At 37.0% G+C, this 26,492-nt stretch overlaps 1 protein-coding gene across 3 annotated transcripts in view; it reads left to right on the top strand.

Annotated features, from left to right (window-relative positions):
* PCNX2 (pecanex 2) overlaps positions 1 to 26,492 on the top strand; it is a 99,086-nt gene that overhangs the window by 44,064 nt on the left and 28,530 nt on the right. For 2 of the 3 annotated variants that reach the window (XM_087967897.1, XM_087967884.1), the window contains exons 18-23: positions 216 to 308; positions 3,425 to 3,575; positions 5,255 to 5,396; positions 7,663 to 7,840; positions 16,946 to 17,054; positions 17,967 to 18,096. In XM_087967897.1, coding sequence (XP_087824023.1) covers positions 216 to 308; positions 3,425 to 3,575; positions 5,255 to 5,396; positions 7,663 to 7,840; positions 16,946 to 17,054; positions 17,967 to 18,096 — 803 coding nt within the window. The remainder of the gene's footprint in view (positions 1 to 215; positions 309 to 3,424; positions 3,576 to 5,254; positions 5,397 to 7,662; positions 7,841 to 16,945; positions 17,055 to 17,966; positions 18,097 to 26,492) is intronic. The other variant, XM_087967893.1, reaches the window with a different exon arrangement.

The raw sequence follows: 26,492 nt of genomic DNA on the forward strand, positions 1-26,492 counted from the left end.
AGAGTGTGTGCTAGATAAACCATGTATCTGGATTCAAGAAGCTTTGCCCACACCTTGGCCTGAACATTAAACAAGTACAAGGGGAGAAGATTCTTTAAAGCCAAGACTCCTGTAATTATTATGCAACTGTTAACTGCAGAGCAAGAAGTAGTTTAATTTTGTAAGTCAAATGAGTCTTTACTTGTATTTTGATATTTTAAAAATTATATTCACAGAGAGAAACCTTGAGATCAGATCTCGTTGTGTGCTGTGTGGCTGCTGTGCTATCCTTTGCAGTCAGTGCCAGTACCGTTTTCTTGTCATTAGGGGTTAGTATTACCATTTCTTTCCTTCTGTGTGGATATTTTTTTTAAAGACGATATATCTGTTGTTCAGAGCAATTAGATACTGTTTCAGAGTGCTTTAAAAATCAGAGGAGGGGAAGAAATATTTGCTTGTAAGAGGGAATGGGTAATGAGGTTTCATATTGTTTCACACATTAAGAGTCTAGTTACAAATATATAGCAATTATAGCATAATGATACTAAGAGATTTTGTGGCAGCAGTAACAAATCCTTTGGCACAACATGGCTGGAGTAATGTTATGTTTGGGAATATGTATGAACAGCCTGGATGTTGAGGAAAATGGTCAACTATAAGACATTCAGGGTTGCCCTACTTTCCTGCACTGAAATGGAAAGTCAGTTTGGCAGGAAGGAGAAAAAACAACTTGAAAAGAAGAGGGCTAATAGTGGGGACTGAGTGAAACAGGATTCAAGGACAAAAAAAAGAAGTAGGTCACCTCTAGGAGGTCTGCAGAATATTTTATATTTGGAACGTTTTGAATTCGAAATGCTGATTTCAAGTTTGCAACATTTGGTTTCATGTGCATCACACAACCCGTCTCATTCATCCTGGAAGTGTTTGAGGCTCAAAATGTCAGACTCTAAACAGAGCTATTTTGGGCTCAAGACTCATCTTGAATGGTCTAAAATAGCTTAGTGTTAGATGTGAGCCTGTTTTAAGTAGGAAGCTTTGAATCTGCTGTTATTTGAGTTGAAAATGTTTTATGTATCACCTGTTATATCTACATTTTTCCTTCACTGACATTGATTTTCTGACTTATTTCCCTGTTATTACACCTTTAGTGCCGTTTAGTCTGCCACCTCACTCTTTCCGTTTCATTCCTTCTAAATACCACCTCTCCTTGCCATTAATCATTTATTTATTGATTGATTTGATTTGGTTTGTCAATCGCTTACAAGATAATAGGTAAAAGTATAAACATGAGTAAGAATGCAGGAAATAGGTAAGAATAAATGGGGACAATAGGACAGGGACAGTAGGCACGATGGTGCACTTATGCAAGCCCCTTACAGACCTCTTAGGAATGGGGTGAGGTCAATAGTGGATAGTTTGAGGTTAAAGGAGTGGGGGTTAGCAGAAAGGGGCATGGGGACTGAGGTAGGGCAACAGCCCCTCACATCCTATGTTAAAATTTAAGGTATTTGCCTGGGTTAGCAACCTGACTTCCTGTTTTGCAAATGCCCCACCAGTGAAGGCACTCAGTGTCCTTCTTATTAATTTATAATTCTCTTAGTTGATATGCTTCAAGACAGTGCAGGTAATCCTTGAATGAAGGTTACAATGGATCCCCAAAAGCTACTTGCGACCCAGTTTCAAAGTTCCCACATTTCTCCCCTCCCCCTAGTCATGTGATATGCATTTTGGGCGTTCAGCAGTTGGCCCACATTTATGACTGTAGCACTCCACAGTCATGTGATCACAATTTATTATTGTTTTGCTGGAAATGGGCATTTACTTCCAGTTTCCAGCAAAAAAAGTCCCATAATAAACATATGGGTTTGCTTAATAATTGTCACGTTCACTTAACGACCTCCACCAAAAGAAAGGGTCATAAAATTGGGTCAGTCACATGATGACCTGCTTTAAAGTTTTGATGACTGCAGTTGCCAGGCTCAGTTATAATCATAAGTCATTAGTAGCTGACTGGTCACAGACAGCTAAGGAAGTATACTATACTTTACAGTGGTCTGGGCCTGACTGCCAGCTCATCTGACAATGTACATGTACCAAATGCACCTGGTCTTTGTTCATCATTTCATCAGCAAAACTAGAGGGATCTGGGTCCATACCTGGTGTTCTGCCCCTAGTGGTATAGCTGGCATTTATGATAGTCTCCTGAAACAAGCAAACTTCAGGCTTAAACCATAGTTTAAGAATTTGGATATACCAGTGAACTGCAGATATTTTAAAAATTGAAGTGAACATTACTCTGTCACTGCAGGGATGATCTTTTTGAAATAAGATAAGCCCGATGTCAATAAATGGTTTTGGAAATGTATGACCTACCTTTTCTTTTTTTGAACAGGTAATGTTTTTTACTAATCAAAAGATGCAGCAGTATATGTAATTATGGCAGATATGTTGTGGTACCTTACAATAATATCTTGTATTGTTTATGTTATAGTAGTAAATTCACTGGTGAATCAATGACTATTGATAAGCAGATAACGTAAGGCAGATTTTTTTCTTTTCCTTCTTAGTTTCCATTTTTCATTTTTTAAAGTTTCTTTTTAGGATTAAAGGTTGTTTTGTTACAGTAAAAATAAAGACATCCAAATTTTATTTTTTAAAAGATTAACTTAGTTTTCCCAAATCTGATTCCCTCCATATCTTCTACATTAGGATTATTCTTGCCTCTGTCAAGGACCAAAAAAGAAAAAGAAAACTTGTGGTCCAATACTTTTAGAAGGAACCAAGCCAGAGAAGGCTGGGTTAATTTTATGTCCAAGAAAGACCATTTTGTGGAGCATTAATGTGCACTGAGAGCTAAAGCCACATAGTGGTGATATGGATGCCTCCACAACAATGGGATAATCAACAAGACAGGCAGTTCCACCTATTATATACAAGATATGGAACCACACCTACAAATTCATTTATGATTTCAAATAACTTTGGTGTGTTCATCAATATTTATTTGTCCTCCTTGTCTATATTTATTACAGTTTATCAAGTTTTAATAAATTAAAGGATACACTTTCCCCCCATCGTTGTGTTTTGCACAATTTTAGCTCCTCCTTTTGCATTGCCACTAGCATTCCACATGAAACATTTCCTACATTTTTTGTCCCTCAGCACAATTATGTCTTTTGTCCATGAACAAACAAATGTTTTGCAAAACTAGAACATTTCTTTCTTGTGTTATTTTCCCCTTCAGCTACAGTATTAGAAAATGTTCATAAAACATTTTATTAAATGAAAATAAAGCCCTTCTTATAATTTCTCAGTTACCTTTTCAATAATGTATTTTTGGGGAAAATGGCATTTTTAACGGACTTTTTTTTATCAAGATCATATTTTAAATTAAAAATGGTTTAACTATGTGATTTAGGGTTCATTTTGCTTCCTCTTAATCCAGGAATTACTCAGCCTGGTGCTTTTCATTTTTGCGTGGACTGTGGGATTCATAACACACTACATCATTCCTCAACTTCGCAAACATCATCCATGGATGTGGATATCCCACCCTATCCTTAAAAATAAGGAATATCAGCAAAGAGAAGTAAGAGGTATGTAGAATGTTGGGTCACCTCAATATAAATATGTAAATGACACTGTTTATTATGCTTTATATTAGAGTTAATATGGTATTTTTCACGTTATTGTGAATCATGAAGTAAAGAGGAAGTTATAATTAGACAGAAATAGAAACCACTATGTTAAAGTAAATGAAGGGATGCACGGATTATAATACAGCAAAAAGGTGAACCTTCTCAAGAGCTGCAGTGGTGCAGTGGTTACAATGCAGTATTGCAGGCTACTTCTGCTGACTGCCAGCTGCATGCAATTTGACATTTCGAATCTCACTAAATTTTATTTATTATTATTCCCCAAATAATAAGCATGATTGGAATTGCAACAACTGCTGAATTGAGAAGTAGGGATGGCTGTAAATATCTCTAAAATTACAGCTGTAGTTTTAGTTCTCCTGTAAACCTATCAGCTAGAAGCAACCTGACTTTTCATTACTGATTGTCTTCAGAGGCTCTAAACTCACTTTACATTAGAACATTCCTGGCAAGTTTCTATGGGTCTACATTTTAATGACTCTCTTTGTATGTTTTTACATGTTAGGTGATAAGGATGTCAGAAAAAGGGATGTTTCCATTATCTCAGTCTCTTCTCAAAATCAAGCTGACAACTGATTTTGTGTAGTAGGAAAAATACAATATCCTAATAAGAATCTAAGAGATGAAAAATTAACTTCCAAACAATATCATGGATATAGAGGAAATTCACATAATGATTGTATTAATAATTGAATTATTAATAACAGTAATAATTCAAACATTCTATTTTTAATGTATTACAAAATATATACATTACAAGATATTTCAAATTAAAACTAATGTCTCCAAGTCAGTTTCAATTTTTTTGACTTCATATATTGGTGTGGTTTTCTTATCAACAGTGCAAAAGTGATTTGCCATTACCACCTTCTGGAGTGTTTTTCCCACTTTCCAATCTAGACTAAAGTTTAGGATTCTTTCATAGTCTCCAATCTGAAAAGATCCGGTTTTGCTTAATTTTCTGAGTACCCAAAGTCAGCTGAGTACGGCAGTCCTGCTAAACAGTTCAAGACAGGGTGAGGAATTCATATGTACGCTACAGTGAAACATAAAAATAAGAGATAAAGGAGAAAAAACATTCATACAGTATGTCACAATTCTGAACAAAGATTATTTCTGAACTGATAGCTTTCACTTCAATAAACTGTAGCTCTTCAACTATTGGGTTTTCTTTGTGCTTGCAAATTCCATGATACAACTGTCTGAGTTCATTGCTTGGATGCTACCCATTTACAAGTTTACAACATTTTGTGTCTCCCAATAGCAAGTGACCTCTTTTTTATGGTGTTCTTTTTAGCTGTTTAAGCTCTCACTTTACAGAAAGCTTATATGTTACTTATTCAGGGTTACTTATATTCTTGGGCAGTCTTTAATTGACATCTCATTATTCAAATGATCAGAACCAGTCTGAAATGTTATTAGGCAGATTTTAGTTCATGTTTCATAGTTTTCAGGAAGAACAATATCCTCATTATAAGAATATATTGAATACTAACATGATTTCAAATGAATGAATAATGTGTATAAAGCTATTCATTCCTTAATAGCGTATATAAAAGTTAGATGCTATTCATTATTGGTATTACTCATGATTTCATAAAGGTTTTTTTTTAATTCAGCTGCTGCTCATTTAATGTGGTTTGAGAGACTGTATGTGTGGCTTCAGTGTTTTGAAAAGTACATCTTGTATCCTGCAATAATACTGAACTCCCTCACCAATGATGCTTTTTTAATCAGCAAAAACAAGATGATAACCTCATAGTAAGTTGCATATTATATTTCAAGATGCATTATTTGTAGAATTAAAGGTCTCCTCATATCCCATGAACACTGATGGGTCCTGGAAGAAGGGGGAAGAACCAGTGTAACGTGCTCTACTCCGAACCCCCTGAGTTGGTCCAGAAGGATTTGATGATCAATGGCATCAAAAGCCATTGAGCGCTCAAGAATAAGGATAGGACACCACTTCTTTCCTGCTCCTGCCAGAAGTCATCCACAAATGAGATCAGTGTTGTCTCAGTCCCATCCCAGGCCTATAATCTAACTGAAAGGGGTCCAGATAATCTGCTTCCTCCAGGGTCATCTGGAGTTGCAGTGCAATCAACTTCTCAACCTTTTTTTAAGGAAAGATTGAAAGCAAGATGAAACAGGGAGTTGGATCTAGCAGACTACTCCCTCTCTCAAAGAATTTCCTAGCTTTACAATCTAGCCTAAATGATGGACTTACATGAAGTTCATTTATTCACCAGGGTGAAGTTATAGACATGCTTAGAATCATTAGGTGTAATGCTTAGATACGATCTAAGATCTAGAAATTGTGACTTAAGAGTTGCTTATCTAATTCTTCCCTAAGTCCAACTTAGTTAGAAAAACTATGAGAGAACAACCTAACGTATTAACATATTGGGGCTATGAGACTACAATAGACTTGGAAATATACAAGCTGTACAAGTTTGTTGTAACAGTTTTTAACTCAACCAGCTGCTGAGAGCAAAGGTGACATCTCCCTTGGCTCTTGGTGCTCAAATCCACAGAACACCACTGTTTTATGGCCTCCTTGTGAGGAGCTGCCATTCAGACCAGGGGTAGGATGCTACCTGTTCTGTCCGGCTCTATAGAATCAGTAGTTCTGAAGAGCAGCAGACACCAAACCAGTTCTGTGTTTGCTGCTGTTTGGCCCACCCGCCTGCCCGGGCTCTTACCTGTCCTTTATTTCCTGCTTTTTCAATCTCAGCTGCTTTGCGTGGCACAGCTGTGGTTGAGAAAGCAGGGGAAAAGTGGCTTTTCAAACACTGCGCACCTACGCTCAGCGCTTTTCAGCTGTCCGGGAGGCACAGCTTAAGGTTTTTTACACGCACGCATGCAACTGGTAGTAACACCGGTTGAATCCCACCCCTGATTCAGACTACTCCTAGGTGATCTCCCATTCTCTACTCTGGAGAATTTTGAAGGACTGGTCTACTGGCTGGTGTTTTGTTCTTCTCAGTAGTTGTCACCTCTGGTCATTTGTAAGATGTCTTCAGTCAGCCATGACTCACACCAAAAGCAAATCTGTTTTTGGCAAAAGCACATCTAGGTTCAAAGTCATGTAAAAGCATGGACATATTATTCATGCCAAATATATCCTCTTCTGTTAATTTTGTTGTTTGTTTTAACTGGGAAATACTGACACAGTCCTTACAAAATGTGAGCAGGAATCACACCATATTTTTCTCTGAAGAAGTGTGCTTATGTCATAAAAAATGTAGCAAGAGGAATCTCCTTATGTTCTTGTGAATAAAGATAAATGCCATCCTTTCATCTTTAAGCCTTTTCCTTCCCTTTTAGATTTTGCTTCTTTACATCTTGATATCACATGGTTGTCTTTAAAGTTCTGCTTGCCCATCATGTTCTGTTACCACTTTATTACAAAAGAGTAATATAACCCTTACTCCTAATATTGTTATGGTGCACTAAATATTAGAATGTTGTTATATAATTTAAAATAAACAGATAAAGCTTGCTTTCAGTTTAAAACAAGACTATGTGCATTTTATACTAGCAGATAGAAATAAGCATTCTGGGAGGAGCATAGATTTTCTTTCTTTCTTTTCTAATATTGTAATGCTAACGGTGCCGGATTTGCAGATGGCTCTCATTTAGTAGCTGTCTTGTGTAGCAATCATTCATACTTACTGCAGTGATTAAAAAAAGTAACTTTGCAACCATGTACGGGTCTGTAAAGCAAAAGAAAGCTGAAGTAAGATCATAAGTGCAGTTGTGCTTATATGACTGCTTCACTGAATGACTGAGATTGCTGGTCCCAAGGGTGGTTACTAAATAAGAGCTACCTGTTAAGTGCAACATTACAAACTCCCTAAATCAAAACAAGTGTTCTCTGCTAGGAAAGCTGCCACAAGTCATATTTTAGTGACTGGGATATGCAAACACATTTTTAACAGATAAATAAACCAAATGGAAGCAGGCCGGATACTTATGATGCATCTATTTTAATTTATTTCAAATTTCTTTCCATTTTATTTTGCAGCTGTGATATCTTTCTAATTACAATTGCGGGAATGAAGCTACTGCGGTCTTCATTTTGCAATCCCATTCACCAGTTTGTTACATTAAGCTTCACGTTCATCTTCTTCAAGTTTGATTGCAAAGGTTTCTCCGACAACTTCTTATTCAATTTCTTCATTATGTCAATTGTATTTAATAAGGCAAGTACTGATTTTCAAAACATCACTGTCCTTTCAAGCGTAAATGTTTTTTGGGGTTGAGAGTTAATCTTTTTTTCTTGCAAAACAAACAAAATGTTTGTTTTGCTTTTGCAATGCTGTTAAAGGTAGCTTTATCTAAGTTTTGATCTTATATTTATATTTAAATAGAGATTAAACAAAACTAAACCCTGCTGATAAAGATCAAGCAGAAATATTGTTGTATCCTATCAGAGCTTAAGAAAGAAATTATTTTAATGTGAAATATCTTTGAAATGTCATGTTGACTTCTGTGTTGACACAATGCTGTCAAAACTCACAACAGTAGAGCAGCTTTGAAAAAGAGAATTATTAATAAATTGAAACCCGACTTGCTGAGTTACACATGAAGGAGCTTCCTACTTGAATATTTATTTAACTTTTAGATACTTCTGATTTTATTTTAAAATTCAAAAGGCTCCTCTGGGAAATTATTCAAATATATAATCAGTTTTGACATAAATTATTAATTTTTCATTCCTTGTGTCTGGCTTCACCTTCACTTCCTTGGTTTTCAGATCATTAGGCTTTGTTAGGTATGTTACAAAAGGGCATTTGCTGGAGCACAGAGGGGTGAGTGAAACACCCTCCCCAAAGCATGTATGCATCTAGGCCACGGGTGTAAAACTCACCGTGTCATGTTGCTGTGACATGACATTTCACGATGTTTTTCGTGGGGCCAGGGTGAGCATGGCTTGCGCATTGCGCATTGGCCCGCAGGCCACCAATTTGATACCCCTCCTGATCTACGCTCTCCTGGAGGCTTTGCACAGCTACTTCAGAGGCATTCTTCAGTTGTTCAGATGTAGATGAAACTAGCACTGTGCAATGTGCATACACAGATAATTCTGTGTGGCAAGCATAGAGGAGAAGGAAGAGCTATTTAATACACCGTATTTAAAGCATTTATCCTACATCTTCTGTCAACTGTATTGACAGAAGATGTAGGATAAATGCTTTAAATTCAAAGTAGAAGAGGTGGCTTGAAATGTGCTGCAACCTTAATTCAGCCCATCTCCAAGGCATTAAAACAATTGGCTCATGCAGGTACTGCTTTAATAGATCATAGTCCGATGCTGCATTTGGTCATCCATGTTTGATGAAGCAGTTCTTCAGACTTGAATCACTGCACAGCTCCGCTTTGTTGATTTAATTTTAAAACATGACCCATTGCATATCTAATTCCCTTAAATCTCTCCTCATAAGTCTTAGTTTGCCATCCTCTAATCACCTTATCCAAACTTGTCAGGGTTTTTCTGAATCTTTCTTAAAACATGGTGCCTAGCGCTGAATGCAATACAGAAAATAGAGTCAGGCCTGTGATTTGAAAACTATTCTTATGATGCGCTTCAAAATTGCCTTTTTTGGCAACCATGTCATACTACTGAATGATCCAGATTCTTTCTATACATGATTTCACCAAACCATCTGCCACCATATCACTCCGCATGTGATTTCTTCTACCTAAGTGAAGAACTTTGCTTTTTTCAATATTAACTTCTTCTCAGATTTTGCTTTTGCTGGCTAGAATATTAGTTACCTCACTTTCTTCTGTGTTGACTGAAACTTGGATAAGCATTTATCCACCTCTTCATCCAAGTCATTATTTTTAGCAAATATAGATACATTTATCATACTCCAGTTCCATCTCTGCCCCGTATCTTTTGAACAAGTTCTATCCTTCAATTTTTCTGTCCCCGTCATGAGAACCATCTGATCAGTATAAATAATATCTAATTACATTTGCCTTTGCCTTGCAATAGAATTCAAATTCATTTCATTCCCATTCATTTCATTCCCATGAACATTAGTACACAGATAGAAAGCCATAGATTTTATTAGTCAATGTTTTTCCTGATTTTTCATTCATTTATATAATAGGCCATTGAACATTTTCTTGGCTTAATTCAGCCTACTTCCTCACCTCCACTGCCAGAAAAAAAATAGTTTGCCTCTTATTATGGCTTTCTTCCACTTGGACGTTGCTTACCTACTTGCTTCTCCTAAGAACTAGCATACCAAACTCATGACTATTTCCAATCTCCATGTTGCTTGCATTTTTCATTGTCTCATGCTCTTTCTTGGTGCCTTCCCAGGTGATATGCTTCCCTTCATACCTGCAAGCTATCTCTTTTTTTGTATGTCTCAAGACAAGATTGTTTTTGTTCCTTTGTTTGTTTGTTTATGATTGGCACATGTATGCCAATCAGGATGGTGTGAGAAGCTATTATACAAATCAAAGGCAAAGTGTTGGTTTTTTTCCTATCCCCCCCATTTGAGCCTTGGATTTTGCTCTTGTTATGGACTTTCCTGCCTATCTCTTCAGCAGTGGTGGGATTCAAATTTTTTTACTACTGGTTCTGTGGGCGTGGTTGGTGGGCGTGGCAGGGGAAGGATACTGTAAAATCTCCAGTCACGGGTGGTATTTACCGGTTCTCCGAACTACTCAAAATTTCCGCTACCGGTTCTCCAGAACTATTCAGAACCTGCTGAATATCACCTCTGCTCTTCAGGCATCTGGGATATGCATATTGGATGAAACCTTTGTGGAGTGCAGCAGGCTGGGATGAACGTCTGAGGAATATGGCTTGCTATCCCTCGTCTGAGTAAACAACAGTATGCTAATTCACAATACCTCTACACTGTAAAGTCTGTATCTGCTGCTGTTACTTCTAGATAGATGACTACAAATTCAGATATTAAAGCCCACTTGATCAAGCTCAAGCTCATATTTCAGGCAGACATTATTTCTTTAGCATATTTAGAAACTACCCGTTTTCCTCATAGAGCTATTCTGGGCAGTGAATAACCTTGAAAGGCCCATCCATGTAGCCCAGCAATCTAAGAATCTGAATATCTCATGTGACACCATTTTTGTAAGTAGTTGTTCACTTGGAGTGTTTTTCCCTTTCCATCCTCTTTCTGAACCCTTAGAATAAATAAGACCATTACATGAAGTCACCCTCCAAACACCCTTCAGCTTTCCTAGAATTTTAAAATCCATGATGTTAATAGTTGTAGCTATTCTTGGTGATATCATTTCCCACCCTGTACATAAACAAGAAGGAATGATTGTGATACTTTTATGGTAGAAAAGAGATTGTTGTGAGAATGGCAATTGTTTGCTGGTCTTAGTGATTTGGAATATATGATTTCTGTTAATTTAAGGAAGAAGAAAGTATTGTTGAAAAGCAACATCTGCAAACCGCTGAGAGGTTGAATAGGGCAATAAACTGAGTGAATGCTGAGTAAAATCAAGATAGCATCAATCAAACTGTGATGCTATTTTTTCATGCAGAAGGATGCTGGAACAAAGAATGCAAATCAGAACATTAAGATTGCAGAAAATTGATGACTCTGCAAATTGACACATTTTATAGGATTCTAGTGCATCAAGGGGATCAATTTCCAAGGTTCCCACAATGTCTTGAACCATGCTTTCAAAAAGGCCATTTGGAAGAATCCATTTTTTGTTAAAGAATCTGCGTGCCTGTATTTATAGATCTATATTCTCTGTATATTTATATAGATGTTTTTTTTAACCCTGCCTTTATTCTTTTTATAAATAACTCAAATGAACATACCCCTAACACTCCTTCCATTTCCTAGTTTCTCCACAACTCAGGCAGAGAGAGAGACAGTTACTGGCTCAAAGTCACCCAACTGGTTTTCATTCCTAAAGTGGGACTAGAACCTCACACTCTCCTGGTTTCTAGCCTGGTGCCTTAACCACTGGACCAAATATTATCAGATTGTGAACTATTACAGTTTCCCAACTCAGTCACAATTCTTGTTAAAGTTCAGGAAGTTTATTTTTCCCTGCTATACTTTTGACTCTACCTAAACTGGACTTAATATTGTAAAAATGACCATTAAGACATTACTTTTCATTGAAGATGTGAACAGCAATGCTAAAGTGTTTTCAATCCATATCATCATGTCAAAAACAAATATCCCATCAAGGCAGTGGCTGAAAGTACACATCAAGTTTCTCTGTTATTCTTCAAAAACCTTACAATAAAATCATATTAGACAGTTGTTTAGCAGATTATTTTTTCAGATGCTATTAGTAATAGTAGTTGTAGTATAATAGTAGACCGATCATGTAGTAATTTTATCTCTTTTCAGAGCTGATTCAAGATAATTATTGCCTGAGACAAAGCTGAAAATCATACACAAACATACAGACACAAAACTACATCGCTCTGAAAGCCAGCCAAGCTTTTATGTTACCAGAAATAGAAAAACCCCACAAGAGCCCATTATCCCCAATATAAAATTTCAATCATCAGTTATTCAGCCAACAATTTGTTGCTATTTCAGGTCACTGAAAATCAATTGCCCAAAATAACAGTCTCATGCTAGCTAATCAGAAATCCAGTTGGTTCCTTTTGCCTTTAATTAATGCAATCCAGGGAGCTCAAACCGTGTGAATCAATATAATTGCTTGGGGTCTTTATTGCCTACACCACTTTTCTCTTTGTGACCTGATCTGTTACTGATTGCTGATATTTATTTTCCCTTGCAAAACCATTCAACAGATTCTGAAATCATTTTTCCTCTAGTATATAAGGACTTTTCCAAATTTCCAAATAAAAGAGACCAAATCACTTAGAAATATTGCAGTACATAATTTAGATGATAACTCCCTTTTATAAAGCCTCTCAGTTTGCCTTTTCTGCAGATGTATAATATTTGCATTCCAAAAGTCTGAATATAGATTATTTTTTTCAACAATTTAGTTTCCTATTTATGTGGTTTCCAATATACTGTTCCACAGACCATATTGTGTACCTGTTTCGTATGGTTTTGGTGATGGAAAAAGGTAATATATCATTTTTTAAAAAAAACAATTCAGTGGTTTTGGGTCGTCAAAGCTTATCATACCATTTAGCAAGGCAATGCTCCTGGCTGCAGAAATATGCTGTTCTTTGTTTTGTCAGTAATCAGATAAAATACTATTTTTGACTTGAACGTCTTTGTTGAACAGATATTCTCTAGCTTAGTCTGAAATGCAAGGCATGCTTGGTTTAGTCCGTGTGTTTTGGCAAATGAATGCTTGGTTCTGATTGTCAGTTAGGTGAAAGACTGTCAGAAAGTTTTATGGAAAAAATGATTCAGAATGAACCTGCCAACATAATCTGCTCAACTGCACAAGCTACCTGCTGGGACTTCTTCAGACGTGACAACTGATTGTAATGAAGTATCTCAAGAAGAAGAGTCTTTGATTTAGTTGAAGTTTCTCTAGCCCTTTTCACTACCTTTCAGACTGTATTGGGAAATTTCTTAAATTCATTAGAATAGTTTTGGTGAAGTAGAAATGGGAAATCTGCAAAATTATATTACATGCTGAAGAGAATTTCCCCCCCATACAGTAAATGGCATCACCTAATTCTTAACTAGCACGGTTTAGCTGATAGTCTACTTAGGTGCACTGCTTTTTGCCACAATTTCTTGGATCCATTACCTATTGACAGATGGATCTGGAAATATTTTTTTCACATTTACTTGAGTTAATGGTTTCCCCAACACTGACTGCTGCATTTTGGACCAGTTGCAGCTTCTCAATGCTCCTCAGGGGTCATCTCATGTAGAGTGCATTGCAGTAGTCTAACTGGGAGGAAACTAAGACATTGGTGACTGTCCTGCCCTTATTAGAATTGGACTCTGAGGGAGAGGAGGAACAACCGACAGGGAGTGGAGGTGTGGCTCCAGAGGTTGTGGAGGAGGCTGGGGAAGGGCAGAGGCTGGCTGGGCAGTCAGAGGAAGAACCAGGCCCATCCCCTCTTCATCCTAGGACACTCGGGGAGGTACAGAGAAGGAAACAACTTGGCTTATGAGAGAGGAAGCAGCCATGATCCCCCTCATTGGTTGCAGCTGGGGAGAATAGTATATAAGAGAGATGATTAAAACACATTGTTGCCAGAAGCAAGGCGTGTTTTATTTTGGGCTGAAGTTATCTTGGTTGGTGTCCTTCCCACAGACTGTACATTGTTATCTCCTTGAAGTTGGTAATTATTTATCCTGGTCTGTTGTGGAAATTCCTTCATTGTAGTTTGTTTTGTTTTGTTTTGTTTTTATTTCGCCTTTATCTCCTCATTAAGTTCGGACTGTATTGCTTTCTTTAGAACACTATTTTTGAACAAATTTTATCTCCAACTGAGAATTATTGAATAGTGGGGCCAAGTTGGAGGCATTAAAGGAAATTTATTTATGTTTTGGATTTTGTTACGTTTGTGTTACACTCCGGGTCATCACAGGTGACTGTGAACAGGTTTAGCTAAGTGAAGATTTAAACACTGACCTCCATGCTCCACAAAAGGTAAAAATAGGCCTAATTCTTTGGAGATTAAATTCAAAGCATCCATCTCATCCCTTATTAAACCCCCCCAAACTTTAAAAATATAAGCCAGAAGTGCCCTCCCCAGGGATTCTCTGGAAATCCCCAAAGAAATGCTGGTGTATCTACTGGTCTTCTGCAAACTATCCACTTCTACTTTTAGTACTACTTCTTGCTCAAGGGTGGGATTCAAAAATTTTAGCAATGGGTTCTCGGCCTGGTGGGTATGGCCATGGTGGGTGTGGCCTAGTTGGCCTCCTGCACCGTGGAGGGGAGGAGGGGTTTTTGCCCCCCCTGGGCTCCGGAGGCTTTTCTCGAGCGTCCGGGAGGACAAAAATAGCCTCCCCGGGCTCTGGAAGCTCTCTGGAAGCCAGAAACAGGTCCATTTCTGGCCTTCCCGAACTTCCAAGAGACTTGTTTTTTTCACCCTCCCCAAGCCTCCATGCACTTACCTGCATCCAAAATGGGCCACATGGGGACTCCTGGGAGGGGTGGGGCGGGGTAGGCAGGGCCAGCCAGGAGTGCGATTTGTGGGTTCTCTGAACTACACAGAATCTTAGCTCGGGACTCTCCCGAACCCCTGCGAAGCTCCAGCAGCCCACCCTGTTCTTGCTCTAGTGTTCAAGAATAAAGAAAGAAGTAACAGAAGACAAAGGAATATCCATAGTGACTTGGGATGTCTATGAATTAGAATGATAAAAACAAGCTACAATGCAAGGAGGCATCTTCAGGGTCAGCTATTTGCTAATCCCCCAGCTCTGCCAATTTTCTCTATAACGATGCAGAAAGACCACTGAGCGTGTTCGTGAGTAATGCACATTAGGGAGATAAATTGAAATTATTCTGCACTACGCATTGACAAATATTTTCTCTATTTGGCTATGCTTTCTTTTAATGGCTCAATCTCAGGAGTGGAATCAGAATGATGTCCGATAGTTATGTAGTTACTGCCTCTTTGAAACTTGGAGTTATGAATTCTGCATTAAAAAAGAAACCCTGAAGCATTGTGGTGACACAGAAATGTTGTGTAGATAGATGTTCTGTAAATTGAGCAGGTTCACATAATGTTTACTAATATTCTTGATTCATATAATTTGTCTAGCTGCAAATTTTGTTGAAAAGCCCTGGTTAAGGTTATAATTCCCTTCCCCTTCCTGTCTTTGGTGAAAAGAAATTGTAAAAAAGTTTGATTCATGGAAGGAAAGAGAATAGATGCCATTTCCCATTTGTAGAAATGCTTTTTGGCATTTTTAGTGCATTTGTCTTGATCAATAGAGACCTTACTTTCACAGGCCACTCCTACCATAGTTCGCCCTGTATACGTGTAATTATGCCTGTGTATGTATACAAATGCTTTTATGCTACCGGTAGTCCTTGACTTATGACCAAAATGGAGATCAGAATTTCTGTTGCTAGGCAAGGTGGCTGTTAAGTGAGTTCCACCCAATTTTGCAACCTTCTTTATCACAATTTTAAAACCAAATGACTGCAGTTAAGTGACTCAAGCAGTTGCAGAGGTGGTATTCAGCAGGTTCTGACCAGTTCTGGACAGTGGTGGGATTAAAAATTTTTTACTACCGGTTCTGTGGAAGGATACTGTAAAATCTCCATTAAGAGGTGATATTTGCTGGTTCGCCAAACTATTCAAAATTTCCGCTACCAGCTCTCCAGAACTGGTCAGAACCTGCTGATTGCCACCTCTGGTTCTGGAAAACCAGTAGTGGAAATTTTGAGTAGTTCGGAGAACCAGCAAATACCACCTCTGACTGGCCCCGCCCCCATCTATTCTCTGCCTCCTGAGTCCCAACCTGATTGGCTGGGTCTTCTTTTGTTGCCTGCACAGGAGAACAGAGCTGGAAAGCAGGTTAGTGGGGTGGGGAGGGAATTGAGATTTTACAAGCCACGCGCACCAAACCAGTAGTAAAAAAATGTAAATCCCATCACTGAGCAATTGCTAAGTAAATCCGGCTTCCCCCATTGACTTTGCTTGCTGAAGCTGGCTGGGAAAGTCACAAATGTGTGATCGTGTGATCCTGGGATGCTACAACTGTTGTAAAAACATGTCAGTTACCAAGCACTTACATTTGGATCATGTGACTGTGGGGACGCTGCATTGGTTCTAAGTGCAAGGATTGGTTGTAAGTCACTTTTTCCAGCACCATTGTAACTTTAAGCGGTCACTAAATGAATGATTGTAAGTCAAGGACTGCCTGCACTTCAATCAATATCAGATCTTAGGGAAAGTTTATTATAAAGCAGGAGGGATGCAGCCTGGCCTTATTTGTTTTCTTAACAATGAATTTCATTTTAGAACAATGAGGCATAGAATGTGCTAATAAAATGGAGTCGAACATCCTTATACATTTTTTTTTTACCCAAAATTTATCACAGGTTATGTTCCCATCCCACCTAATTTGGGATTGTATTAAAACAGAAGGTCCTGGTTTTTTTAAAAAAAAAATGAGATAAGGTGAAGCATTCTGTTTTTCGTAACAAACACGTTTCATGAGATTATTCTGACTCTGCCCTTTCATGAGATTATTCTGACTCTTGCCCTTGGCTTATAAAAAGAATTCTATTTTGATGATCGCATTTAATCTTAACTGTGTAGGAAGAATCTTTGTACACTTGTAGTAAATACAGAAACCCAAGTGCTTAGTGGGTCGTTGTTTTTTAAAATAGATTTTATGGATGCTATCATCATTTTTTTTTCTCTCTTTCATTTTCAGCTGTGGGATCTACTACAGAAATTACAGTTCATAATGACTTATATTGCTCCTTGGCAAATAGCCTGGGGCTCATCTTTCCATGTGTTTGCTCAGCTCTTTGCAATACCTCATATCCTTTTAAGAAAGTTGTTTGCGTTTTGTTGTGTATTCAGCCTGAGGCCTGTGAGTAATTTATACAGCCCACTATTGTTTGTTTGTTTTGTTCCTTTTTTTAAAAAGTACATCATTCCAAGAAGATTAGCTACGTACAATGCTTGGGAAAATGACATTTGTGTTATTAAATAGATAAAAGTAAGGTAAGATAGGAAATGAGAAATGTGTTTCATTATTTGTTCTGCAGTTGTATATGTAATTAAAAAAAGGACAGTATGTCCCTGATACTTTTACAAATTGTATAAACAATTTTCTGCCAAGTTGAGAAAAATCTTTCCCCTCCCTAAGGTTCCATATTTACATACTAGATGAAATATTTCCTAAATGACATTGTATTTATTTTTTCTTTATCAGGAATTTGCAAGCCTTTTTCTTTTCATTTCAGGGGTATATTTGTATGGGTTGAATCTTTGTTATATATTTACATTTACAAGCACTATTTTTAAGAAAAGCTGGAGATAAGATAGCAGTATTAATTATTATCAAGGATAAATATTCAACTTACTGGAGACAGAGAAATCTGTAATAGTTACATTAGTTGCTCATTTCACTATTTGACATGGACTTCTAGAGTTTTGCTGCCTTCCACTAATCTTTTCCATTTGTTTCCTGTGCTTCTTTTCCCCTCTTGCATTTAATTATGACTTTCTGTCCCAAATTAGCATGAATTATGAGTTCATTGTGTTGTAGCTTCAATATTTTCATTACATCAAATTCTAAATAATCACAGTTTTTCTTTAGCTCTTATGCATTACTTTGCTGCACCTGTCTTTTGGGAAGGAAACTAAGTAAATCAGGAGGCACCTAAAGGACATTGTAAAAATCCAGTGAATTTAATATTTATGCTACCTTAACTTGAAGTTTTCAGACTCTGCAATGCTTTTCTGTCAGACTCTGGCCACTGCAATGTTTTCTACTCCCTTGAGTCCATTTTTAGGGAGTGTCATATTTCTCACATCATACGCCAGACCAGTCAAGTTCTGGGAAAGAAATTACAAGTAAGATAAAAGTGACATAAATATATTATCTTTTTTATTCAAAATGTGGGGTTTAAATTGAATGTAGTTCACAATATCCTAGAACTTTCTGTAGACTGTGGGGATTATTTTACTCCTTTTGTGATTGTTCATGATGCATTTCACTAATGGTTTTTGATGGAATGTTAGCCATTTTTAAAAGTTGTATATTTAAACAGTCACAATAGAATTGTCACTTCACATTTCTCTGTTGCAAAAGGCAGCAAAACTCTACGGGGAGGGAGCAGTTTGAGAGCTATGACTACCCTGAATGCCAACAGTTATTGATTCCACAGCCACTGGTAGAAATAAAATCATTCTTGCCTTGTGGCATTTGAAATCAGTAGGGATTATCATATGTTATTAGCCAGTTGATGTTCAAGTTTCAGCAGACATGGTTGTCATAATGTGTACAAAGTTCTTTTTCTTTTTTAACTAGCGGTTTATTGGTCTGCAAGAGTGACAGAAAAACCATGACTGTGGCGGGTTTTTTTTTTAACTAGAGGTTTATTGGTTTGCAAGAGTGACAGAAAAACCAAGACTGTGGCGGTTTCTATGCTTTTTACTATATACAGTGACATTATTTACCACAGGTATTTATAACAGGTGCAACAGGTGTACAATACTGGTGTCAGGTTTCCTCCTAAATCTCCCTCCAAGATGCCAATCCTGATTCCTCCCCACCTTTTCTCTATTTCTCCCCTTGATTTCTGGGTTTGACAAGAGAGAGAGTGAAAAGAAACGAATGTACTGGAATGTACTGTAATATACTCATTATGGCTCGATCTTTTGGAACTGCTTAGTCAAATACCTACTGCTTCTCCATTTCCCCAGGGTCATCTACTCAGTCATTCTCCAAAGATCACAGTTTTTCCACTGACAACTGATCCCTTCCTTCCCCTCTGGGGTGTTGAGTGAAGTTGCTGCCCACAACCAGCTGGGTGTTCCTTTCTCCTCATTCTTAGGCTTGGGATGGAGCTCTCATCCCTCTAGGTCTTCATTTCCCTTCTTTCAGGGAAACCACTCCTCTTTCTTCTCCCTTCCTGTAATGATATGCGGGAATGACCTTGGGAGAGATGAGAAGAAGGAAAGGGTACTTTTAGACTTGCAAGATTGATGTTAGGACTCGCAAGGTACAGATAAGAAACACAATCAGAACTTCTACAACTGTCTAATGTAATTCTAAGATTACATTAAGAGAATCTTGCAACTCTGAAAGTAGCCTTCCCTCCTTGTTTATCAGATCATCATCCAGGCTGGAGCTCCTCCTCCTATCTCCCAAGGTCATTCCCACATACCATTACATATCCTAGCCAAGAACCTACAACTGTTCTACAATTTTTCTACTACTACTTAATTACACTGTCCAACTTTTCTCTCCAGTCTATCCATTCTGTAAGACCTCTCCTTTCCTCTGTCTTCTCCTCTCCTTAATGGTGGACAAAGAAGAGGTTTCCTTGTCGATGAGTGCAATAAGCTGAATGAAGAAAGACTTTGAAGTATTAATTTGCTTTCAAAAGAGTTGAGCAATCTAATCCTTCAAAAGTCAGATAATTGAATTGAGAACAGAAGGAAGATCTGAAATCTTTAAAAGAAAAACCACAAAGTATACATTACAATAGTCTAGCCTGAATAGATCATGAATAGTAGAAGAAAGAGAAGCTCTCTCAGAATAGAGCCATCATAAAATAGTACTTCTGACTATGACCACGTGTCAGCTCTGCTATCTCCAAAAGCCTTCCCAATGCTGTGCTTTGGTCTATGACCAGACTCCTTCTTTACTCATCCTGCTTCTTTACTCATAGTGTTACCATCCTGTATGGATCAAAGCTTTTTGCCTTCTCAGTGTCAGAATTCCATAACTGTCTATTTGTTATATATTCTCTATATAACAGAATTTCAGTGTTGCAAAACACTGAACTCGGAAGAAAGCTGTCCTAGGAGCATAAATTTGAGACATTTATTTTAAGTACATTTCATATGCAACAACATTCATAATTCATATCCTACATAGTGCCTCTTAATGCTTCAGTAGCCTTTCTAACATATTGTAGCTAGAATTCATAACCACAAAATATGTTCCTTTTGGCAAACATTCCTTGTCACTGTTTGTCTATTGTTGGAAACCATAGTGTACTTCCAGTGAAATCACAAAAATGTGATCAAAATAATGTCAAATGAGCTTTAATGTTTTTCCCCTTAGGTTCAGTGTTTATGATTCATGAGGTAATAAAAAAATTATAGCTAACAATAGACTAAAAAGCTGCCCAGAGTGGTTTTGATATGAGGGGGGCAGCAAATAAATTTAATAAATCAAATAGTTGTGCAAGATTAATGAAATAAATGAATTATTATTATTTATTAAATGTAAATGCCATCCAACTCCTAGTAACTCTGGGCAGTTTACAAATGGTTAAAAATATTAAAAAAAAGAAAACAATGCAAAACAAAAAAAGGAACAAAGGTGGCAGAGATAACAAAACCAGATGGGAACAAAGAAAAGGAAGAAGAAGCAGGCGCTCCAATCATGCTTGCCAAAGGCCTGGGCTAAGAGCCAGATCTTCGGAGCCATTTGAAACACTAGTTGTGGTTTTGCACACATATTACTAATTTTTAACTGGCTACAATGTTTACTTCAATAATTTACTGTATAAATTCATAACATGTTTTGGTCCCATTAAACAAGCATAAGATATATTTTTTTTAAAAAAAAAAGTCTTAACAAATATTGATGCAAAAATTCACTGTGGAACGTGCCATTTTAGAAGAGACATTCCTTCTCCTGCCTCACATTTTGACAGATGCTTCCATCCTCTAAAGCCAAAGAGAATGCTTTCTGCGTGCAGATGGAATTGATTAATCAATCCAAATTCGTACGATTAATTTCAATTTCTTTAATTGGCTGACAGCCTTCACTTCAAAGCATTTGTTCAAAAGATGTTCCCAGTGGAATGCATTCCTTTCCTGTAGTGATTACAATGGTGTATATGCACGTGTAGTCACAATGTTAATCATAATTTATGAGAATAATCTACTCGTTTTGAATTGATGCCTGCTCCAATTTAAAAAATTATTACCCATGTGTTGTTGACCAACCTGATGAAGGAAGGAAAGAATCAAATCTAGTTGGGACCATGATATTTCTAATCTCCAGCACCTTTTCTCTCTGTATCTTCTTTACTCCTAAGGAGCTGCAGGCACTTTGATTTCCCCAAATACTGAAAACTGAAATAGAAACAGGAATCTATTTTTTCTTCACTGTTTGTCTCTGAGGAGCAATGTACTATGAACAATAACAAAAGTTTGGCTTACATAGATTTAGGCAATGGAGTTATCCTTATGTGTGTGAATATAAAAGGAACTTTAAAGAAAGAACTTGTACATTTGGGTAGGATAGAAAAGAGTTTCATGTTTTAGTTTTAAATCTGACTTACTTTGCAAGCCTAAAATCAGCTTTTACATTCTGTATGGTTAACTCATTCCTGTAGTGCTGATCTTGGTGTAACTAAAACAACGCAATTCATGCATGAGAGAAAGTTAAAAACAAATTTGAGGGAGCCACTGTTTTTTTTAAAAAAAACAAATTTTATTAATTTTTAAAAACAATACACAAACAAACAAAACGTAAGATATAAAAACATAAAACATCTTTTCTGAAAAACAAATAAAACATCTTGTTTAAAGACAGCATAATTCCAAACTATCACATTTCCATACAAGCACAGTTTAGTATGCATATTTATCTTATATATTCAACTTCATATCTTTTCCCAACTTCTCTCTATTTCTCCCTTTCCTTCTATTCAATTATATTTCTTTTACCTTGATTTGTATATATTCATTGTAACCATCTGTCTTATTTGCAGTTTCATTATTCTCTTCCAACAGGGGAAGTAGAATGCAGTTTATTGAAAGAAGGCATGGCTGACTAGAAATCCCCACAGTGAGCACTGTCCTGAATATCACACATTGCAACTTTATTTGTAAATTTTCAATCATTATGTGTGAACTCTCAACATTACATGATAAATATTATCTGTGATGTCTAAATCCCTAGCTGGGTGCACACCAATTTTGATGGAATTATAATTGCCAGATTTCCCAATGATGCTGACTGACTGATGACTGATTCTTGACTTGTAGCCTCAAAATATCTACATCCATTGAGTGTAGAATAAATAGTAAAGAAAACACTTAGGCCATCAATCTCTCTTAAAATAATAGTAATTTTGTGTGTTTATTGAATACCTCATTTAACTGTTTGAAGAGGAACATCAACCTAAATACCAGAGCCGATGTATATTCAAGGGTATGCAAAACAAGCAGCATTGGAAGTATCTCAAGTAGCTTTGCACTATACTACAGTAGCTTATTTGGCCCCTTCTTACTTTCTTGAATGAGACTTGTTTTAAATATGATCCAACAAAGTTTGCTTTTCCAGCAAAAGCATGAACAAAAATGACTGTGCAATTCTTGCTCCTATCTTCTAAGTTCATTCCTGCATACTATTACAGTATCAGACAATTCCCAAATAGTTTTTATATCAAAAAGTAAGAAAGATCCACTCCAAGACTAGTTTATATTTTACTCCCTGTATGTGGATCCTCCTATGATGAAACATAGCAAGCAAAAGATGAATGAAGAACTCTGGTGCCATGGTTGGTAGAAATCCTGGATCTCACTCAGATTAATAAGGAAAATCTTATTAATTACAAGTACATGAAATCCCCCATAGCACTATTAAAGAACTCCCTGCTATAAAGCTGTTAGAATGAGACGGATACTGATGTTTTAGAAGGCAAACTAAGCCAGACTGCAGAGAAAGGCAATTGCCGTAGGGAGTGATCTTGAATAACAGGAGTGGAACCAGTACCAAAGCAAGGGTCAGATAAGAGGGGTTTGAGCCCACATCAAGAAATTAACTTGAGAAAACATCTTGGGTCTCTCCCTGGTTCGCCTAAAGATAAAGTGAGAGGGTGGAAGCAAATTCTATTACTGTAGCCGTTGCAATGAAAGTAGTCCTGACTTATATATGGAATTGGTTTCTTATCTTGCAGGGCTGACAGTTATTTGAATCAATTCCTTAAATCCAAGTATCCAGAATTGTTATTGAACTTGCTAGACATACTTTACTTCCTGATAAATTATAACTGCACTGCCCGCTCCCCACCCCTGGTATCTTTAAAATTACATTTTCTAAATGTTTCAGGGCTTTATGCTTATATCAATATATTTTATTGGCCTGCGGTCAAAGACCAAACATATAAAATAATAACACTAATCACAGGCTGTCCTTCGAAGTAGCCAAATGGCTATCCTTGCTATTTGTCATTAGGACAGTCTATTGATAATATAACTGGAGTCCTGCTTTCTTGCTTCTTAGGCATTATTTTTTTCCCCTCAGTTTGTTTTCAGCTTCTGCTTTCATCTACCAATTCTTTTTTTCCCCCTGAATGTATTTTTAGTCTTATATTGCTACTAAATCTATTTTGGCAATTACTTTGATGGCAGGCTTCTTAAATTATTAATGAAATTGTTCATCACTTAATTGCTTCCTGATTTATTCGCCCGTGTTTTTCAAATAATATATAATGCTAAATGACTATGACTGGACTGTTGTGTACAAAGGTATTGATAGGAGTATTCCTACCGTTGAGCCAACGATAAAAGCAGCATTTCCTTTGATGCTGCTTCTCACCAGGAGTCTAGTTTAAATGCACCATCACATATGGATTTACAGATCTGTAAATCTGTAGCCTGTAGCCTCTTCCTTGGTTAGAGATCTGTAGCCAAGGAAAAGTTACATAAACTTTATCCCAAGAAAGGGGTGAGGTGGGAATCTTCTCTCTACACTATCACCCACACTGAGCATAGAATACTCCTATCAGGGCCGGAGGTCAGCTGGCAGAAGTCAGGTTTTAAGGCTTTTTCCAGAAGGAGGCCAGGAGTGTTGGGGCTGACCTCTCACCTCTACCGAGAGAAATATTTCAGAGGGTGGGGCCACAGCAGAAACCGCTCTTCTCCTGGACCCTGCTAGCTGAAAATTTTCAACAGATGGGATCTGAGAGGGAGTCAACCTATTCTTGAAAGCACCGGAAGGCAGGACAAAAAGCAATGGATGGAACCTAATCAAGGAGAGAAGCAATCTAGAACTAAGGAGAAATTTCCTGGCAGTTAGAACAATTAAGTGGAACAACTTGCCTCGAGAAGTTTTGTCTGCACCAACCCTGGAGTTATGTCTGTCTGTCTGTATTGGCTGCCCGTCTTACCACAGTTACATCTAATCTAAAACATAAAAAGTTAAAATCAAACATTAAAACCAAAGACACATGGGAAGGGCGAGGCGCAGTGGGGGCGGAAGAGATGGGATCTATTATTACTCAATCATTTCTATTGCGCTGTTCTCCCACTGGGGCTATCAATTGATTGGCAGAGCCACATCTTTAGGTCCTTCTCACGAGACATCTGGCATATTTGGCCATGATATGAGGCAAATTTTACCCTGTGCTGCCACATTAGAAACTTCCATGAGTTAATAAAACATTTCTTATGCTGCTTCAATGGAAATAGAGATAGAATAAAATTTGGCCAACCGAATGATTGTACTCAAGTGAAAATCATATGGTCCTCTAAATGCTTTGGGACTGCAATTCTAATTGACCTTAGTCATCATCAACAAAATAAGGAATAATGGGATATGTAATTTAGTAAGATCTGAACCGTCATGGTTTTCTTAACTCACACTGCTACAGCAACATTTCTCTCAGTATGGCATATTTGTATCCATTAAGCTGCAACTTTTTTCTGCGGGCACAGAGTCAAATTGTGCTACACATCAGTGCCACACTGAAACTGCCTTTGTTTTCCTGACTGTGAATCTCTTCTTTTTATCTGACATATTCTTTGACTTGTTCTTTATTTCTGAAAACAGAAATACTGTAGCCTATGGTCATATGAGTTTAAAAACAAATTAACATTTGTTCCCTTTTGGCAGTTAGTTTAATAAAAGAGGCTCAGCCATGACCTGTCTGCTTTATTGCTATTGTTCTTCTCTTGTTGTCGCTTGTAAAACTGCACTATAATTTTCACTCGGTTTCTTTTCCTTTATGTGATTTATTGTAAAAAGCAGCTTTGGAGAGGTATCATATTCCACAATATATGTATGTATGTATGTATGTATGTATGTATGTATGTATGTATGTATGTATGTATGTATAAATGTAGATATATACAGTTAGTCCTCAACTTATGACTGATTGCCTAACTGTTCATTGTTAGGACAGATCCCTCAAAAGCTAAGGACGATCTGTTTTTGAAGTTACTATGGCCATACCTCTCCCTGTAATTACATGATTACATTTGGGGGCACTTGGCAACTTGGTTCATCTTTACAGTCATTTGTGATGTCATGTGACCATAATTTGTTACCTTTTTTTGCTGGTTTCCAGAAAAAAAAAATACTCAAAATTGATTTGCTTAAGGACTACTGTTTTTTGCTTAATAACCATTGCATTTGCTTAATGACTACCATAAAAAATGTCAAAAAATCAGGTTACATGATGCATGGGTATTCCGAATGTTAATTGAAGAATAAAAAACTAGATTGATTTTGATTGACCTAAAGTATCAAACATAGAAAAGTCAAAAAATGCAATGTACAATGAGAAGTATATTAGTTTTGAATTAATGCCTGTAATTGACAAAGTAAATAAGTGGAAGCGTTGTGAGCTTTAAGAAAATACTAAGAATCACAGAACTAGAAATATAGTAATTTAACCATTAAAATTTATACCAGTTTCTTTTTCTTCTTTTCCATTTTTGCCTGCATTTATATGTTTTGCATATAAATTTAGTTGGCAACAGCATGATTATGAATAGGAAGTGGGAGCAGATCCAAGATCCATTTTTCAATTGATTCCTTTCTTAGACAAGTACACTGGCAATGAATTGTAAGAATAAAACAACAAAGTCAGAGAAGAGGGAGAACCAGAAGATTATCTGTTCAAGTAAAGCAGTACGACAGACTTAATGTTTCAAAAATTAAACTATAAGTAAAAGCAAAGTACCTCTTGTAAGAGGCAGAGATTTTGAAAAGAAAAGAATACTTATAATTTAGAAATGAAATTACAGGAAAAGAGCACAAAGAATTCCATATATTATTAAACTTTATTTTTTTTTACAAACATGGTCTTGAATATACAAGTAAATAGTAAGCATTAGAGTTGCCAGATTTTAATACCATATTGTGATGGTATGTGGAAAAGACCTTGGGAGACTAGACCAAGAGATGAGCCAAGGGAACGGTCAGATAAGAGACAGCATAGTCCATGACTGAATAGTGGACAGGGCAAAAGGTTCAATGTAGCTTTACAATGTAG

Source organism: Notechis scutatus, chromosome 1 (genome assembly GCF_049901735.1).
Source record: "Notechis scutatus isolate UNSWTSFEM ecotype Mainland chromosome 1, rNotScu1.2, whole genome shotgun sequence".
Classification (NCBI taxonomy): Eukaryota; Metazoa; Chordata; class Lepidosauria; order Squamata; family Elapidae; genus Notechis; species Notechis scutatus.